Genomic DNA, 20,922 nt, shown 5'->3' on the forward strand with positions numbered 1-20,922 from the left:
TGTAGAAATAAGTTTGTTGCGGTGATGATTTTGTGTCATGCCCATAGTGTAGTTTTCCTGACTAACAGCCTAGCTTTACAAATATATAAATATGAATTTAAATTGAAAACTATGAAATATCTGCATTTAAAATGGAAAATGTGAAAATTAATATTCCTTACATAAAATACACAATCGTCGAACCTTGTACTCACACTTACTTGTTACCTGCTTACTAACACATACGTTATTTGAAGGGCGCCAGCTGCCACTCAGTGCAGCAATAATAGAATGAGACTCTTGACTATCTCTAGGGTGTGGGGTAATAAGCTTACTTTTGACAACATACCATGTATGTTCTGGGAAAAGGAGATTGGCGTTCGGTTTCCCCATTAATTTTGAGGTTAAGATATTTTACTGTCATTGAAATAATACTACGAATTCGTTTGATAGAAGAAAACATATTCTTTTTATTTCAATAAAATAGTGAGAACTGCTGCGATCAAAACAGATGAGAATATGAAATTATGACATTGCAACTGAAAGAAACTAGGCATGAATTTGAATTCTTCTTGACCGGACATTTAACAATTTATACGAAATATATCCCTCACTGTTTCACTTGACTGTACCTTCAACACTTTGAGTGTAATTACGACGTATTCCTTAGATCTGGTGTTTACTGTAGATGTGTCACGCCTAATTTGGTGATGTATCCATGTGACTGCTTCTTCTCCATATTATATGATTTCTGATTCAGAAAGTGATGGAACCAACCAGAGGGAAAAATATTTTGGATGTGGTGCTGATAAAACCAGATGAGCTCTATAGGGAAACTGAAGTAATAGATGGTATTAGTGATCATGAAGCTGTTTTTGTGGTAGTTAAAAATAAATGTGATAGAAAGTAAGGTCTTAAAAGTAGGATTGTTAGGCAGTACCATATGGCTGATAAAGCAGGTATGAGGCAGTTTCTAAAAAGTAACTATGATCGGTGGAAAACGGTAAATAAAAATGTAAACAGACTCTGGGATGGGTTTAAAGAAATTGTTGAGGAATGCGAAAATAGGTTTGTACCTTTAAGGGTGGTAAGGAATGGTAAAGACCCACCTTATTATAACAGAGAAATAAAGAGACTAAGAAGGAGGTGCAGACTGGAAAGAAATAGATTTAGAAATGGCTGTGGAAGTAAGGAGAAATTGAAGGAACTTACTAGAAAATTGAATCTAGCAAAGAAGGCAGCTAAGGATAACATGATGGAAAGCATTATTGGCAGTCATACAAATTTGAGTGAAAAATGGAAGGGTATGTATAGGTATTTTAAGGCAGAAACAGGTTCCAAGAAGGACATTCCAGGAATAATTAATGAACAAGGGGAGTGTGTATGTGAGGATCTTCAAAAGGCAGAAGTATTCAGTCAGCAGTATGTAAAGATTGTTGGTTACAAGGATAATGTCGAGATAGAGGAAGAGACTATGGCCAAAAAAGTAATAAAATTTACATATGATAACAATGACATTTACAATAAGATACAAAAGTTGAAAACTAGAAAAGCGGCTGGAATTGATCAGATTTCTGGGGATATACTAAAGACAATGGGTTGGGATATAGTACCATATCTGAAGTACTTATTTGATTATTGTTTGGCCGAAGGAGCTATACCAGATGAATGGAGAGTTGCTATAGTAGCCCCTGTGTATAAAGGAAAGGGTGATAGACATAAAGCTGAAAATTACAGGCCAGTAAGTTTGACATGCATTGTATGTAAGCTTTGGGAAGGCATTCTTTCTGATTATATTAGACATGTTTGTGAAAATAATAACTGGTTCGATAGAAGGCAATTCGGTTTTAGGAAAGGTTATTCCACTGAAGCTCAACTTGTAGGATTCCAGCAAGATATAGCAGATATCTTGGATTCTGGAGGTCAAATGGACTGTATCGCGATTGACATGTCTAAAGCATTTGATAGGGTGGATCATGGGAGACTACTGGCAAAAATGAGTGCAATTGGACTAGACAAAAGAGTGACTGAATGGGTTGCTATATTTCTAGAAAATAGATCTCAGAGAGTCAGAGTAGGTGAAGCTTTGTCTGACCCTGTAATAGTTGAGAGGGGAGTTCCTCAGGGCAGTGTTATCGGACCTTTATGTTTTCTTATATATATAAATGATATGAGTAAAGGAGTGGAATCGGAGATAAGGCTTTTTCCTCAGGGCAGTGTTATCGGACCTTTATGTTTTCTTATATATATAAATGATATGAGTAAAGGAGTGGAATCGGAGATAAGGCTTTTTGCGGATGATGTTATTCTCTATAGAGTGATAAATAAGTTACAAGATTGTGAGCAACTGCAACGTGACCTCGAAAATATTGTGAGATGGACAGCAGGCAATGGTATGTTGATAAACGGGGCTAAAAGTCAGGTTGTGAGTTTCACAAATAGGAAAAGTCCTCTCAGTTTTAATTACTGCATTGATGGGGTGAAAGTTCCTTTTGGGGATCATTGTAAGTATCTAGGTGTTAATATAAGGAAAGATCTTCACTGGGGTAATCACATAAATGGGATTGTAAATAAAGGGTACCGATCTCTGCACATGGTTATGAGGGTGTTTAGGGGTTGTAGTAAGGATGTAAAGGAGAGTGCATATAAGTCTCTGGTAAGACCCCAACTAAAGTATGGTTCCAGTGTATGGGACCCTCACCAGGATTACCTGATTCAAGAACTGGAAAAAATCCAAAGAAAAGCAGCTCGATTTGTTCTGGGTGATTTCCGACAAAGGAGTAGCGTTACTAAAATGTTGCAGTGTTTGGGTTGGGAAGAATTGAGAGAAAGAAGAAGAGCTGCTCGACTAAGTGGTATGTTCCGAGCTGTCAGCGGAGAGATGGCGTGGATTGACATTAGTAGACGAATAGGTTTGAATGGCGTCTATAAAAGTAGGAAAGATCACAATATGAAGATAAAGTTGGAATTCAAGAGGACAAACTGGGGCAAATATTCATTTATAGGAAGGGGAGTTAGGGATTGGAATAACTTACCAAGGGAGATGTTCAATAGATTTCCAATTTCTTTGAAATCATTTCGGAAAAGGCTAGGAAAGCAACAGTTAGGGAATCTGCCACCTGGGCGACTGCCCTAAATGCAGATCAGTATTGATTGATTGTGTAAGTCTGCACTGTATGAAATCATTGCAAGTCTTCCCGTCCGTATCTTCAACTAAGAGACCGACCAACTTTGGCCTCACTCTCTCAATGACCAACGACTAATGGCTCATTGAGTCTTCTCCATCTCGTTCATATTCGTTGACTCTCGTTGACTGACCGACTTAGGCCTTTGCTTAAAATTGAATAATGACTGACGCTACAAAATACACCCAGCTTATATAGACGTTAGGTTGACGCACCTACATAACCTCCAGAAATAACTATAATATACTCCCACCTCGCGACAAGTGTTACCTACAATGGCGAAATAGCCTGGAGCGGCCTGGGTTTCTCAAAGAAAGTGAGCTCAGTGCTAAATACTCACGATGACGTAGCCATGACGTAGCAATGACTCTGCATTTACTCCAGCAGTATTGCACAATGTAGCAATGTCACATCCACATCTGATATACAGCAACTCTTTACTGTACATGTCTTTAGTATTAATCTACACACACGTATATATGCATACATTTAACTACAATCACGTAACCGACAAGCATTGCAGAATCAAATTGATAATAAATATATTACAATAATAGTAATCTCACAATAAAGTAATAATAATACAGACATAATAATAATAATAATAATAATAATAATAATAATAATAATAATAATAATAATAATAATATCACAGATGTAATAATAAAATACAGATATCACTTTGTAACGGGATTTGAACCGTTACAATAGGATGTGTCCCAAGAAAAACAGAGAGTGCGATTCTCGGTCACTTCGTAGCCGCGAGGCGTGAAACTGTGTTAATTTACTTAAAATGTGAAATTAAATCTATATATATATATATATATATAAGAACATGTCCTGACTGACTGACTGACTGACTGACTGACTGACTGACTGATTCATCATCACCGAGCCAAAACTACTGGACATAATGAAATGAAATTTTGAGGGTACATTTATAGTACAATGTAGGTGCTCGCTAAGGGAGAATTTTTGGATATTCCGTCGCTAAAGGGGTGAAAATGGGGTTGAAATTTTATAATGAGTGTATCTATATCTCAAAACTTTAAAAGTTTACAGATGTAAAAATTCTCAAAACTAAAAATGTTAAAGACGTGAAAATTGGTATTTGGAATCTCTTTTAAAAACGAAGAAACACGCATTTCTTTTTGGAAAATCGACGTAAGGGGTGTGGGGTTGAAAATAAGTAAATAAGGAGTTGAAATATGTTTATGAGAATACTTTATCTTAAAAACTAAAGCTGTGGCAGACGTGAAAATGGGTATTTTGAACTTCCTTTCAAAATAAAGAACACGAATATTTGTTTTCGGAAAGTCCACTTAAGGCGGGAGAGGGGTGGGAAGAAGTGAAGAAGAAGAAGAAATTGAATTATTCTTATGAGTATATATTTATCTAAAAAACTGAAGGTGTTACAAACGTACAGACATGAAAACTGACATCTGGAATCTCCTTAAAAAGTAATGAAACACGTATTTTTTGGTTTTCGGAAAATCCAGTTAAGGGACTGAAAAGAATTGGAAAAGCGGGTGAATTTTTAAAATGAATACCAGTATACCTACATTACATGTCAAAAACTTAACATGTTAGAGACAAGAAACTTGGTATTTCGAAAGTCCTTTAAAAATACAGGAACCTACGTTTTTGTATTCAGAGAAAGCAGTTAACAGGGGTTGAAAAGAAGTGAAAAGCAGTTGAATTATTTTTATGGGGATACTTATATCTTAAAAACTGAAGATGTCACAGACGTGAAAATTGGTATTTGGAATCTCCTCTAAAGAAACATGCATTTTTGTTTCCGAGGTGGGGGAAGGACTGATCAAGGGGATTCTTATGTATATCTCAAAAACTATAGATGTTACAGTTGTGGGAATACGTATCTGGAATCTCCTTTAAAAATAAATAAACACGAATTTATTTTTTCGACTTGAGAGAAGACTGTTTCTCACATGTACACTTCTACGTCGCATGGTAGTCTTAACCCCAAAAGGTAATAGCACAAACATGGTTTACAAAGAATTTCTGGGGTAAATGAATCTCAACTTTGTGGTGAGCTTTTATACTTTAGGAATTTTCAGATATTGTCTTAGTACAATGCCGAAGAACGATTACTTTGATCAAATTACGAAATCCACGCGAGCGAACCCGAAGCTAGTATTACAATAAAATTCAGTTATAAATGTTCACGCCGGTAAAAGTGGTAATAATGATAAAGCAAAGATAACAATTATAAGTGTGATAAATTCAAATAATAATAATAATAATAATAATAATAATAATAATAATAATAATAATAATAATAATAATAATAATAATAATAATAATAATAATAATAATAATAATAATAATAATAATAATAATAATAATAATACATTCAGCAGTTGTGTGAGCGAGGTTTGCAGTTTCATGCCAAAATCCAGTGAAGTGAGGTAATTTTTGGCATTTGGAAATTTATTTTCGTGACACCGCGTACTTGAGTCGCGACGTGTTATTTTGCTCCTGAGGTCTGGGAAAATTTAGAGAAGCTATTTTGGGATTATCACGAAGTTGTTTGGTTATGGGATGACGTGTACTTAAAACTTAATCAAGCTTGAGAAGAAATGGATGTAAATAAAGAATGAAATATTTATGATTATAAGTAGGAAGAAAGTTTGAGGCAGAGTAAGCCCTGTATTTCATGAGTGGGATGTTCTAAGCAGGATGCCGGAGAGAAGAGCCCATGTAGTTTGATGGAGAGGAATTTTTGTGTCAGGGTGTTGATGTGTAATATTTCCGAGACAGGCTGTTAAACAGAGCGATTGAGAAATGTAACGATTGTCAAATCTAAGTAAGTGCATTGTAAGTACAAGCGATTTTCTCCCATGATTCTTATTTTACATAAGACTGCAATTAAAGTCAGTCAAGTCAAGTTGACGATTCCATTTGATACCAGCGAAGTGCATTTGCTATAACCGACCCCACGAACAAAACACATTCTTACACACGGTCCAGGCAGTATTGACCTGTTGGAAATTGAACTTCAGTCTGTATCTTTATAAGGCGAAAAAATCCCGAATTGGAAACATTCCGTGTGAGAAAGTGAGTTTACCAGATTGAGAGTTTACCTTGCGTATGTTGATGAAAGTTTACTTCACTGAAGAGTTTACATGTTTGGAGTGTTGACATTGCAGGTTATTTGGAGGCTCACGCGCGAATATCGTGGTGGTTGTGATTATTGTTTTCATTCGTATCTCGTAATATGAGACGAGATCTGAGTTTACTTTTATTTAGCGAACTTGAATTTCCGTGAGTGATAGATTGAAATAGGGGCTGCCTGGCCGAGGCGATAAAGGCGTGCTCGGTTCGCCCGGAAGGACGTGGGTTCGAATCCCCGTCAGGAAGTCGTAAAATTTAAGAAAAGAGATTTCCACTTCCGGAGGTGCATATGGCCCTGAGGTTCACTCAGCATACACCAAAAATGAGTACCAGGTTAATTCCTGGGGGCAAAGGCGGCCGGGCGTAGAGCTAACCACTCTACCCCATCACGTGCCGAGGTTAACAATGGTGGAAGCCTTTACCTTCCACTCCTCCAAGGGCCTTCTTGGCCTGTACGGAGGTGACTTTGCTTTTTTGATAGATTGAAATATTCGAACACGTTATTTAATTTCGATTTGACACTCTATCGTAGGAAATTGACATAGTTAATGAGAATTAGATTTAAATATCCAGACATTGTTTTAAATTATCGATTTCACCCGAAAGCATCAGTGATGTGCAAATACCATAGCGTTAGCTCAACGATAGGATTAGGACGCCGTTTTTACATAGCCAAGTGATAGGTTAGGCTTGCACGATGTTGGTGTCTGCAGTAGTATGGCAGATATTAGCCATGTTTCGGCTCGAAGATGCTCCCATAATAGCGTTGCATCAGTAGCGGCATAAATGTAAGGGTTGTCCCACGTGTGGTCCCTACTACTTAGCCGCGAGCCTTCAAGTTCGGTGAACTTTCATTTTTTAATTTTTTTTCGTTTTCTTCGAGATTTATTGTTCGGGTGTACGATATGTTATGATAGTACAGTGTGGTGACACTTCGTTTTTTTTTTGTTTCGTATTAAGGAATTTACACTACGAATGCGGTTTCGATTCCTCACTTGCAGTTTAAGGAAACAACTGCTGGTAGGCAAATTTGTAGTTGTAGTTATGTACAATTGGAAAGATTTCGCGTTGTTTTCTTTTTACATTGTGGGCTTGTAACTTAACTAATTTAACGATGTACAAAGGGCACTGCTAAAGTTTTGCAATGTGAGTGAACGCTTTAGACTTTTTCATAATAATTTCCACCACACCCAATACACTTCTCCATACGTCGAAACCAGTCACTGAACCAACTCTGCCATTTTTCTTCGGTTACATTTTCACACTCTTGGTCCCATGCTGCCAGAAGCTCCTCCTCGGGTGCAAAACGCCGCCCTTTCAGCTTCATCTTCACTTCTGGGAAGAGTGCGAAGTCACATGGGGCAAGATCAGGACTGTATGGAGGGTGATCAAGCACAGTAAACCCTGATCTGGCAAGAAAATCCATTGTTACATTAGCACGATGTGCTGGAGCATTGTCGTGATGCAAGAGCAAAGTGTTGAGCCGTGACCTTGGACGGAGCTGCTTGAGAGCCTGGATGACCTGAGGCAGACAAGTCTCACTGTACCACTTCGCAGTAACTGTCCTTTGTGTTTCTAGCACAACCCGAGTCAGGATGCCACGTTTAGTGAAGAATACTGCAATCATCCTTTTCTTCGCTGACCTTGACTTTCGCACAGTCACAGGAGTACCCTCATCTTCAAACAGCCACACCTTGTTCTGGGATTTTGTTGGGACATCGTAATAATAAAGCCAAGTTTCGTCACCTGTATCGATGCTATTCATGTTACGCGAAGTCCCATTTTCAAACTGCTTTAGCATTTCTCGGCACCATTTCACTCGATGTGCCCTTTGTTCCTCTGAAAGTGAATGGGGCACCCAAAGGGAACAAACCTTTCTAACATGGTCGTGTAGAATTGAAGGAATAACTGGTGCAGGGATGTGGAGGTTTCTTCTACCTGCCGATATGTCAACCGCCTCTCTTGCTGCAACATTTTCCTCACAGCTTCAATGTGTTCCTCAGTCATTGATTCAGACGGTCGCCCAGAAATTTGTTGTCCGATGTGGATAGTCTTTCCCCAGCACAGGAGTCATTTCCTGCAGGCACTGCTCAACAGTTAATCCACGAGCAAAACTGTAGCAGTTAATCGCGCGATATTCACCTTTAGACCACACTGACATCTTAACTTGCTTTCAATCCCACTGCTTGGTAACAACTGGTGTGAAGGTTGCGCCTTGCTGTCTTCTAGACTGGTTTTCACCCCTCTTTTCATCCCTCACCATAACAGGACCAAACGTTTTTGCGTATTACAAAACTTTCCTAGTGCCCTTTGTAATTGTCTTATAGGCAGAAAGTTGGTTTAGTAAGAAGTCTTCTTGTGGCCACTTTTATTTAACTTCAGTGTTTGGCATAGTGAGTTAAGGTTTCCGTGCATTTCGCAGTTTTGTTCCTCCAGAACGATCGAGTGTTGCTGGTTCATTTTGAACACCTGTTTGGGGTGATGCATATTTCGACATTGGGATTTATCTATAACTTAAGGGTGTCACGAGATGGCAACACATGGTGTGATTTTATTTCAGATTGTCGTAATTGTAACAAACACCATGCTTTCAAATAATATTTCGCAGGTTACCCAGAGCAACTGATAGTTAATATGGTTCGGTTAAGGATGCATTCGGGGGATCCGAGAGGATATTCGACTGGTAGATAACTTTAATTAAATGTAAATCCGTAATTCTATTTGTTGAAGTTTAGATTTTGCACGGTTCGTCTGGATTAACTCTCAGTTATTGTTTGGGTCAATGTTACCTGATTTTCACGTTTTCTGATCCTTTCTGGTCTTGCTGTCCACAAATCTTATATTGCGTTTTCAAAGTTGGAAAGACACTAATGAAAATAATTTCAAGATAATTTCGCCGTTCACATTATACAATGTGACTGATTTAGAAAAACGTGTTATGATAAATTTTACTTGTTATTTTATGATTATTTAGTAATCGAAATTATCATAATTTCGTTCAATAGATTTTTATTAAGCACATTTTTCTCCTCATTTGAAGTTATTATACTCTCTTCTGAACCCTATCGATCGGTCGATGTAGTGACAAGGAAGAATCGTACTCGTCCCAAGATCTAAGAATCAATATTGTTCTACCGAAGCAGCCGAGGCAGACGACTGACGATGGAGTGGTAGATTCAAGGGTTCAGTAACATTCTTCCTTCATTGTTGTTACTTCGGGTTGTTCCAGTGGCGGCTGCATCTCGTACGGCGCTGTGGACGAGGCGTTCCTCCAGGCTAGAGAGAAGGTAGGACTACGGCGTCCTCTCCGTGACAACTCTCTGCACTCCCTGAGCCTGCTGGGGACCTCTCTCCAGGAGACGACGAGAATCCTAGCCGACAGGTAGGTGCATGCCATATCCTCGCCACGATTTGCTGTTAATTCTAGGATAATAATAATAATAATAATAATAATAATAATAATAATAATAATAATAATAATAATAATAATAATAATAATTCCGTGTGGCTATTTATAGCCTGTATGTATAGGAAACTGTGTGTTACTCTAATGAGGATAGTATTCTGTGTCAGTGGCACGGACGTTGGGGACTGTAGAATCACTCAGTCTCCGAGTCGAGGGAATTAACCATTTAAACTTAAATTCTCTGATGCGGCTGGAAATCGAGCCCGTGACCCTCCGAAGCGAAGAACACTAAGCAAGGAGCGGGACAATTCCAGGATGACCCACACACTAATTGTTGTCTGTTTACAAGTCTTGTCCAGTCTTTATCTGGACGAGCGATAATCCTCACTGACACAATACACGATGACAGCGCCTTGGTTCGACTCCAGAACTTGCAAATTAAGAGAAAAATTGGGACAAATATTCATTCATAGAACGAGGAGTAGCCGAATGGGGTGAATCATGAGAGGAAATCTTCGATAAACTTTCCCTTTCCTTTAATCGCTGTTCTTTCATAAATATTCGAGGTGAAAATATCCCCTAAGTAGCCTGCTAAATTTCTTTGCTTTTTAATAACACCATAACTATGTCGTTTTTATTGTCCAGGTTCCACCTCGGCATCTGTTTTCATGTACTCTGTAATTTCAAACGGTATTCAATCAATCAATCAATCAATCAATCAATCAATCAATCAATCAATCAATCAATCAATCAATCAATCAATCAATCAATCAATCAATCAATCAATCAATCAATCAATCAATCAATCAATCAATCAATCAATCAATCAATCAATCAATCAATCGATCAGTCAGTACTCATCTGCATTTAGCGCAGTCGCCCAGGTGGCTGATTCTCTATCTCTTGGTTTCCCAGCCTTTTCCTAAACGATTTCAAAGAAACTGCATATTTATTGAACATCTCCCTTGGTAAGTTATTCCAATCCCTAACTTCCCTTCCTATAAACGAAGATTTGCCCCAATTTAATGAAGATTTGCCCCAATTTGTCCTCTTGAATTCCAGCTTTATCTTCATATTGTGATCTTTCCTACTTTTAAAGACACCACTCAAACTTATTCGTCTACTAATGTCATTCCACGCCATCTCTCCACTGACAGCTCGGAACATACCACCTAGTCGAGCAGCTCTTCTCCTTTCTCCCAAGTCTTCCCAGCCCAAACTCTGCAACATTTTTGTAACGCTACTCTTTTGTCGGAAATCACCCAGAACAAATCCAGCTGCTTTTCTTTGGATTTTTTCCAGTTCCTAAATCAAGTAAACCTGGTGAGGGTCCCATACACTGGAACCATACTCTAGTTGGGGTCTTACCAGAGACTTACATGCCTCCTCCTTTACATCCTAACTACAAACCCTCAATACCCTCATACCTATGTGCAGAGATCTGTACCCTTTATTTACAATCATATTTATGTGATTACCCCAATGAAGATATTTCCTTATATTAACACCTAGGTATTTACAATGATCTCCAAAAGGAACTTTCACCCCATCAACGCAGTAATTAAAACTGAGAAGACTTTTCCTATTTGTGAAACTCAAACCTGACTTTAAACCCCGTTTATCATCATACCATTGCCTGCTGTCATAGGTAAATTTTAATACTTCTTTAGTATTACTCACATCCCCTATCTTGACATTATCCTTGTAACTAACAATCTTTACGTACTGCTGACTGAATACTTCTGCCTCTTGAAGATCCTCACATACACACTCCCCTTGTTCATTAATTATTCCTGGAATGTCCTTCTTGGAACCTGTTTCTGCCTTAAAATACCTATACATACCCTTCCACTTTTCACTAAAATTTGTATGACTGCCAATTATGCTTGCCATCATGTTATCCTTAGCTGCCTTCTTTGCTAGATTCAATTTTCTAGTAAGTTCCTTCAATTTCTCCTTACTTCCATAACCATTTCTAACTCTATTTCGTTCCAACCTGCACCTCCCTCTCAGTCACTTAAATTCTCTGTTATAATATAGTGGATCTTTACCATTCCTTACCGCCTTTAAAGGTACAAACCTATTTTCACTTTCCTCAACAATTTCTTTAAACCCATCCCAGAGTCTGTTTACATTTTTATTACCATTTTCCAGCGATCATAGTTACTTTTTAAAAATTCCTCATGCCTGTTTTATCAGCCATATGGTACTGCCTAATAGTCCTAATTTTAATACCTTCCTTTCTATCACATTTATTTTTAACTACGACAAAAACAGCTTCGTGATCACTAATACCATCTGTTACTTCGCCGCCTAGATGGCATCACTTCACGGCACCTGAGGCCATAGTGCAGTGTGTGTGTGTTTCATACTATATAACCCGGAAATACTGGTACATAACAGTAAAATCGCATGACCTGGGGTACGGTGTTGCGTCTATTATGCTGCCTGTCTGTCTATTTCCATACAACTGGGGAGGAGGACTAGCCCAGGCGGCCTCACCTGTTATCCTGAACAAGGGCCTTATGGGGGATGGGGAGATTGGTAGGGATAGACCAGGAAGAGGGAAGGAAGCGGCCGTGGCCTTAAGTTTGGTACCATCCCAACATTTGTCTGGAGGAGAAGTGGGAAATTCCGGAAAACCACTTCCATGACGGCTGAGGTGGGAATCGAAACCACGTCTACTCAGTTGATTTCCGGTGGTTTCTTTAAATGAGTTTCCAAATGCCAATTTTTACATTTGTAACATGTCAAGTTCTTGCTCAATTAAAATTAACCCCCTTTATTATTATTATTATTATTATTATTATTATTATTATTATTATTATTATTATTATTATTATTATTATTATTATTATAAGAAATACATCCCAGTTGAGATTTTCACACAGTGAATTACTTTTCACATACATATACGACAGCTTCAAACATAGAATTTGGCTTACATATGGCTACTTGGTGGGCCAATATTCGTGTGGAATTTGATGATCTCATCTTTCCTATAATTGAATCAAACCATCAATTATAGGAGTACAAAGTGGAAAAATTACGTAAATCCAGAAATACAACCAAATTTAACGTACAAAAAAGCTATAATTTTGCCAAATTTCGATTTTCTAACTCGTCTGGGAGATTGTGTCGTCATCTTCATATGGGGGGAGGGAGTTAAAATTAGGATTTTCAGGAAACTTTGAAGCCCATGAAACCTATAAGTTATCCTTCAGGATAAATATCACTGACTGTGTTCTGATGCATATTTGAAACTCCCAGTGTGTCCTCCTCAGAGAATTTTGAGAATTTTACATTTTTCTAGGGATCCTGAAGTCATCAGCTTGTCTGGTACCAAGTTTCAAGTTTCTAAGATTCCTAGAATGGTTTCATTAATTCACGCCTGTTTTCATTTTTATGTCTTAATTAATATATTTTTATATCTCACTCCCCCTCCCCCACCCTAAAGGAGGCCAAACTTTGATTCTTAAAAAATCGGGAGTGTTAGTATTCATCTCAGCGACCCCGACAACTCTGGATTAGACACTATTTTCGATTATTTTTATGTATCAATCCCCCCTAGCCCCTACCCCAAAGGGGGCTGAATCTGGACTTTTAAAAAAATCCGGAGTGTCACTATCGATCTCAGCGACCCCGAAAAATATGAATTCGACACTATTTTTGTTAATTTGTATATCTGACCCCCCCTTGCCCCTCGCTCCTAATGGTTCCTATTCTGTCTTACCCCCACGTGATTTGTCTCCTGATACTAAAAATCCGGAGTGTACAATTCACCTCGGCGACCCCGAAAACTATGTATTCGACACTATTTTCGATTATTTTTATATATCACTCTCCCGTCGCCCCCCACCAAGAAGGGGCTGAACTTGGACTTTAAAAAATTCCGGAGTGTCACTTTCCATCTCAGCGACCCCGAAAAGTATGGATTAGACAGTACTTTCGATGATTTTTATATCTCAGCCCCCTCACCCCCCTCCTGCCCCTAAGGGTTCCTGGGGTGTATTACCCCCACGTGGTTTGTCTCCTGATACTAAAAATCCGGAGTGCCACTATTCATTTCAACGACCCCGAAAACTATGGATTCGACACTATTTTCTATTATTTTTAGATATTACACCCCCATCGACCCCCACCCCAAAGGGGACTGAACTTGGACATTAAAAAATTCCGGAGTATCACTATTCATTTCAGCGAGCCCGAAAAGTATAGATTCGGCACTACTTTCGATGATTTTAATATCTCACCCCCTCGCCCACCCCCCGCCCTAAGGGCTCCTGGGCTGTCTTACCACCACATGCTTTGTCTCCTGATACTAAAAATCAGGAGTGTACAATTTACCTCGACGACCCCGAAAACTATGTATTCGACACTATTTTCGTTTAATTTTATATATCACTTCCCCCTCGCCCCCACCCCAAAGGGGGCTTAACTTGGACTTTTAAGAAATCGGGAGTGTCATTATTCATCTCAGCGACCCTGAAACCTGTGGATTCGGTACATTTTACGGTTATTTTTATACACTGACCCCCCTGACCCCCGCCCCTAAGGGAGCTACAGATGGCTTACCCCCACAGTGCTCGTCTCCAGATAGTAATTCATAAGTATACCAAGTTTGGTTGATATTGCTTCAGTGGTTTAGGAGGAGATGTGTCATTTACATACGTACAAACATACAAACATTCATTTTTATATATACTGTAGAGAAGATTGCTAATTATGGTATCTTAATCATCTAAAAGATTGTTGGAACTTTTGCTTCCTGTAGCACGGATATGAGAAGGTCGCCCAGCCGGTGCTGAACAATGCTCTGGCGCTCCATAATTTAAGATTATCAGAGAAACTACTGCACTCTTCACACGCAGATACAACCAGTAATTAAGAGAAGAGTAAAATCTGCATAACGAGCGAGAAGCTCACAATGGCGACTGAGCTTGTAGCACAAGGTCCTGACCATAACATGGAGGTCTCCTTCAAAGACAGTCGATCTCTCCTGGAATAGCCTTACTCTATTGAAGATACATACAGTACCGGTTGGTCCACCAGACCCATGCGATCCAGTTTTATGCATCCCTTCACATTTACTACAATTCTGAAAGCCATCGACCCCTCTCCCTAAAATGGGGTAATACACTAACTTACTTAATCTGTTTACCCTTCAGGGTTGGCTTTTCCGTCGGACTCAGTGAGGGATCCCACCCCTACCGCCTCAAGGGCAGTGTCCTGGAGCTTCAGACTTTCGGCCGGAGGATACAACTGCGGAGGATGATCAATACCTCACCTGCTATACTGAACAGGGGCCTTGCGCGAGGATGGGAAGTTTGGAAGCGATAGACAAGAAAGAGGGAAGGAAGCGGCCGTGGCCTTTTAGTTAGGTACGATCCCGGCATTTACCTGGAAGGGAATTGGGAAACCGCGGAAAACCACTTCCAGGATGGCTGAGGTGGGAATCGAAGCCACCTCTACTCAGTTGACCTCCCGAGGCTGAGTGGACCCCGTTTCAGCCCTCGTACCACATTTCAAATTTCGTGGCAGAGCCGGGAATCGAACCCGAGCCTTCGGGGGGTGACAGCTAATCACACTGACGACTACACCACAGAGGCGGACGGTAATATAACGAGATTAAGTTTACGGGCTAGAAGACAGCAGGAATCTTGAGCGCCACTATTCATTCATCGTGGATACCTCGAATGAACCTATAAAACGAGTACAGATACGCAGAACACGTACTTTAAAACAGGAGGTGGATACATAGACGGTATGTATAGGCCGAGAAGTGCGCGCCATAGGTCAAGTGTCGCAGTAGCTCGCATGGCAAGAGGGCGGGGACAGTGCTCGAGTAGGAGGTTCGAATTCCACATAACGATTTTTTTTAACAGCCAGTTACTTGGGATGCGGTAAGGTTGCATACTTGATAGCTTCCAAGGACTGAGTTGTTTACCGTAGGTATCTTGCGTTGGGTATAGTGCTGGGTTGGACGAGGATGAGGAGATGATGGTCTGTGGCCAGTTAACTACGTCGTCCATGTTCCAAGCTTCGTAGACCACAAGTAGGGCAAAGTATGTCCCATTAAAACGATAACAACATGTGATGGCAGGTATGTGTGTACTTGCGCGAACTGGCCTTCTTCGAAGCAATTCACTGCCTCGAGATGTATCCCAGCGACGAGTATGTGGATATGTTACTTATCTATGGAGAAGCTAGACAAAATGCATACCAGGCACAACGCCTGTACCAAGACCACCATCCGGATAGACGACAACCGACGGACATGAGATTACTGAGCGTGGAAAGACTGAATCCCTAGGAAGGACACGGCCTGTTCCACATCATCCTGTGACGTCTGCTGATAATGAAGAGGTCGAGTTTGACCTTCATAGTAGCACACGGGCCATTGCACAGGAGACGAACACCAGTCCAGCGTGCGTTAGGCGGATATTGCATACCCACTGGATTCATCTGTACCATCTTCACTTACACCAGGAGCTCCAGGGTCATGATTTCGATGCCCGGGTGGCGTTCTGTCAATGGATTCTACAGCATGTGGACACTGGCAGTTGCCCAGGTGGCAGACTCCCTATCTGTTGTTTTCCTAAACGATTTCAAAGAAATTGGAAATTTATTGAACGTCTCCCTTGGTAAGTTATTCCAATACCTAACTCCCCTTCCTATAAATGAATATTTGACCCAGTTTGTCCTCTTGAATTCCAACTTTATCTTCATATTGTGATCTTTCCTACTTTTAAAGACGCCACTCAAACTTATTCGTCTACTAATGTCATTCCACGCCATCTCTCCACTGAAAAAATGAAATGTCGTATGGCTTTTAGTGCCGGGATATCCCAGGACGCGTTCGGCTCGCCAGGTGCAGGTCTTTCTATTTGACACCCGTAGGCGACCTGCGCGTCGTGATGAGGATGAAATGATGATGAAGACAACAGATACACCCAGCCCCCGTGCCATTGGAATTAACCAATTAAGGTTAAAATCCCCGACCCGGCCGGGAATCGAACCCGGGACCCTCTGAACCGAAGGGCAATACGCTGAACGTTCAGCCAACAAGTCGGACATCTCTCCACTGACATCTAGGAACATACCACTTAGTCGAGCAGCTCGTCTCCTTTCTCCCAAGTCTTCCCAGCCCAAACTTTGCAACATTTTTTGTAACGCTACTCTTTTGTCGGAAATCACCCAGAACAAACCGAGCTGCTTTTCTTTGGACTTTTTCAGTTCTTGAATCAAGTAATCCTGGTGAGGGTCCCATACACTGGAACCATACTGTAGTTGGCGTCTTACCAGAGACTTATATGCCCTCTCCTTTACATCCTTACTACAACCCCTAAACACCCTCATAACCATGTGCAGAGATCTGTACCCTTTATTTACAATCCCATTTATGTGATTGCCCCAATGAAGATACTTACAATGATCCCCAAAAGGAACTTTCAACCCATCAACGCAGTAATTAAAACTGAGAGGACTTTTCCTATTTGTGAAACTCACAACCTGACTTTTAACCCCGTTTATCATCATACCATTGCCTACTGTCCATCTCACAACATTATCGAGGTCACCCTGCAGCTGCTCACAATCTTGTAACTTATTTATACTCTACACAGAATAACATCATCTGCGTAAAGCCTTATCTAGATTCCACTTCTTTACACATATCATTTATATATATAAGAAAACATAAAGGTCCAATAATACTGCCTTGAGGAATTCCCTTCTTAATTATTACAGGGTCAGATAAAGCTTCACCTACTCGAATTCTCTGAGATCTATTTTCTAAAAATATAGCAACCCATTCAGTCACTCTATTGTCTAGTCCAATTGCACTCATTTTTGGCAGTACTTCCATGGGGTCCGCCTCTGTGGTGTAGTGGTTAGTGTGATTAGCTGCCAGCCCCGGAGGCCCGGATTCGATTCCCGGCTGTGCCACGAAATTTGAAACGTGGTACGAGGGCTGGAATGGGTCCACTCAGCCTCGGGAGGTCAAAAGAGTAGAGGGGGGTTCGATTCCCTGCTCAGCCATCCTCGAAGTGGTTTTCCGTGGTTTCCCATTTCTCCTCCAGCCAAATGCCGGGATGGTACCTAACTTAAGGCCACGGCCGCTTCCTTCCCTCTTCCTTCTCTATCCCATCCAATCTTTCCATCCCCACCACAAAGCCCTGTTCAGCACAGCAGGTGAGGCCGCCTGAGCGAGGTGCTGGTCATGGTCCCCAGTTGTATCCCGCGGCCACGCTCCAGGACACTGCCCTTGAGGCGGTAGAGGTGGCATACCTCGCTGAGTACGAGGGAAGAACCAACCCTGGACGGTAAGGAAGGAAGATCAACATACAGTATAATTATACCATCAGCCCGCAAGGTTGACGTGCGAAAAGCAGAAAGTGTGAGCTTTCACTGGCACAGTGCGGGCTGATACGTCACTGCCCTGACCTTAACACTCTTGGCTGTCACGCTATTAAAATGGTCGACATTCTTCTGTTTCTAAGATAGGGGAATCGATCCTGGCGGAGATCACTTGCATTACAAAGAATTCGAATGCAACAAGAACAAGATGAACGTGTCATTGTATTCCGGTATCGTAAAGAACTGGTTCGAGACAACACTCTGATGTACGATCTGTCAGGCTTTGATCTCGAAATAGCGCCGCCGAATTATAGGGGAACTGCAAAAACGACGGCGATATCATAATGAGACGTTCTAAGCAAAGTGAGGCGTGCCGTAGTTTTCCATTGCTTTCCTCACTGTGGCAGAAAGTCCTATTGCAACACGACGGGCGCTAAGAGACGCACTGGTCGTGTTTCTGATGTCATTTCTGAGTAGCTTCGATATTTTTTTATTTTTTTTTTGCTAGGGGCTTTACGTCGCACCGACACAGATAGGTCTTACGGCGACGATGGGATGGGAAAGGCCTAGGAGTTGGAAGGAAGCGGCCGTGGCCTTAATTAAGGTACAGCCCCAGCATTTGCCTGGTGTGAAAATGGGAAACCACGGAAAACCATCTTCAGGGCTGCCGATAGTGGGATTCGAACCTACTATCTCCCGGATACAAGCTCACAGCCGCGCGCCTCTACGCGCTCGGCCAACTCGCCCGGTAGCTTCGATATTATTACAGCCATCGATGAGATTGAGACTTCCGTGGAAGCTGCATTTTATTCTGACCTGTGCAAAGAGACGGATGAATCCTTCAATAAATAGCAATAGAGGAAGTTGTGCGGATTCTCGTTGTATTTGAAGAGAGAATCAAATAAATAAAAAGCTAAGCCATCTTAGTTGAGGCAATGCAGGACACTTCGAGCTCGAGTATCGTTCAGCCACAGTCTCTACTGGGCCAAAGATTATGCTGAGGATTTTTCTAAAGTTTCAGTTTGCGATGTGGCATCAGTGAACGTCATGATCATTTGCCTTTGTGAAAATGGAAGCTTCGTTTCGAAATGTTCGACTTTCTGGTGGTGGTGGTGATTATTGTTTTAAGAGGAAGTGCAATTGGGACACCATCCTCTATTAACGCTAATCGGACGGAAAAAAATGGAAGGGGAACGAAACTTCGAAAAAAGAAGGTATCCGCCAAAGAAACACAGAGGGCACGAAGTTTGGGAAAATGAAAGATTCTCTAGGCCTCAATACGTAATACTGTCGGGGTCGGAGAAGAGCAAGAGTTGAACAAGGGAGGTCGGATAGGATAGATGGCACAAGTAACTGGACGCAATGTCAGGGCTCAGCTAACGGACCCTTTATTGCCAACCCACGCTCCCAAGTTAAGAGCCCCTGGTACCCCTTTTAGTCACCTGTTACGACAGGCAGAGTTGTTATTCTACCTCCACCACCACTAGGGGTCTCCGACTTTCTCTCCAGGAAATCTAACCCACAATCTTCCGGGTGAATCGAGCACGTCATTACCGCCTCATGCTGCTGATGATAATATTTATCTACTACACAGAACATCACACTACTAACCATAGAGCTGGAGTCAGGAGAGACGGGCGTAAAACAGGGCGAAATCCTCACCAAGTACCGCTCCAACAAATTGGGAAAACGTACAGGAATTATCATTACACAGTTCAAAGAATTGGTATATGAACGGATGGGGTTCCAATGGTCGTACAGCATACCTTGAGACCTCAGCTACTCAGGGTATGTTAAATCGAAGTTATATTCCATCTGTAGGCGTAGCCATGCAATAAACTGTCAGGTGCCCCTCAAAACAAAGTGAATAGCGGTGCGTCAATGTGTCGATGTGAGGAACACAGACTACTGCACGTTGTAGGTCAACCGGCACATCACATGAGACACCTTAATAAGTCGCAAGGGCAGTCACTTTGATCCAGGAAGGATGGACTTTTCGTCGTGTTGCTGTGCATCTCTCCGTCAGTTATTCACCGCTTGTGGAATCGCTACAATGAGAGACCAGTTCACAAGGAGGGTTGGACAAGGTTGTGGACGCATGACAACCCCACAGGATGACCGATATCTGACCATCCGTGCGTTGCGGCGTCGTTCAGCAACTGTCAGAGAACTGCAGCAAGACCTCAGGAGGGTCACTCGAGTGACGGTGTCCGACCAGACAGTAAGGAACAGGTCCTTACGACCCAGACGTCCTGTTCCAGTGCCCGTTTAGCGCAACACCATCGCGCAGCTCGCCTTCTGTTTTCCCGTACCCACGTCAACTGGCAACTTCGCCAATGGAGACCTGTGTTGTTCACAGACGAGTCCAGATTTTCTCTGATACAGCGGGATGGACGTCAACGTGTGTGGAGACGCCGTGGTGAGCAGTACATGCCAAATGTTGTCCAGGAAGGCGACTGATTCGGACAAAGTTCTGTGATGGAGTGGGGTAGCATCTGTATTGATGGCCGTACGGATCTTGTCGTCCGTGGTATTCTTACCGCTGCGGGGTACATCGAACAGATACTGCTACAGCATGTGTTGGTTGCTGCATGCGGTGTTGGCCCTGAATTCGTACTCATGCACGACAATGCCAGGGCTCATGTAGCGCGCATCACGAGAGCTGTCTTGCGAGAACTGGACATTCAATGTATGGAATGGCCAGCAGTGAGTCCCGACATTAATCCCATCGAGCATGTGTGGGATAGGCTTGACAGAAGTGTTCATGGACGTCCTGCTCCACCACAGGCTCTCATTGAAGAATGGGACCCGATACCGCAATGTGACCTCCGTCGATTTACACGGAACAAGCCACGTAGT

At 41.5% G+C, this 20,922-nt stretch overlaps 1 protein-coding gene across 2 annotated transcripts in view; it reads left to right on the plus strand.

Annotated features, from left to right (window-relative positions):
- LOC136858780 (peroxidase) overlaps nucleotides 1–20,922 on the plus strand; it is a 316,626-nt gene that overhangs the window by 213,451 nt on the left and 82,253 nt on the right. For both annotated transcript variants that reach the window (XM_067138573.2, XM_068225696.1), the window contains exon 3: nucleotides 9,529–9,681. In XM_067138573.2, coding sequence (XP_066994674.2) covers nucleotides 9,529–9,681 — 153 coding nt within the window. The remainder of the gene's footprint in view (nucleotides 1–9,528; nucleotides 9,682–20,922) is intronic.

This window comes from Anabrus simplex, chromosome 1 (assembly GCF_040414725.1).
Source record: "Anabrus simplex isolate iqAnaSimp1 chromosome 1, ASM4041472v1, whole genome shotgun sequence".
NCBI classification, from domain to species: Eukaryota; Metazoa; Arthropoda; class Insecta; order Orthoptera; family Tettigoniidae; genus Anabrus; species Anabrus simplex.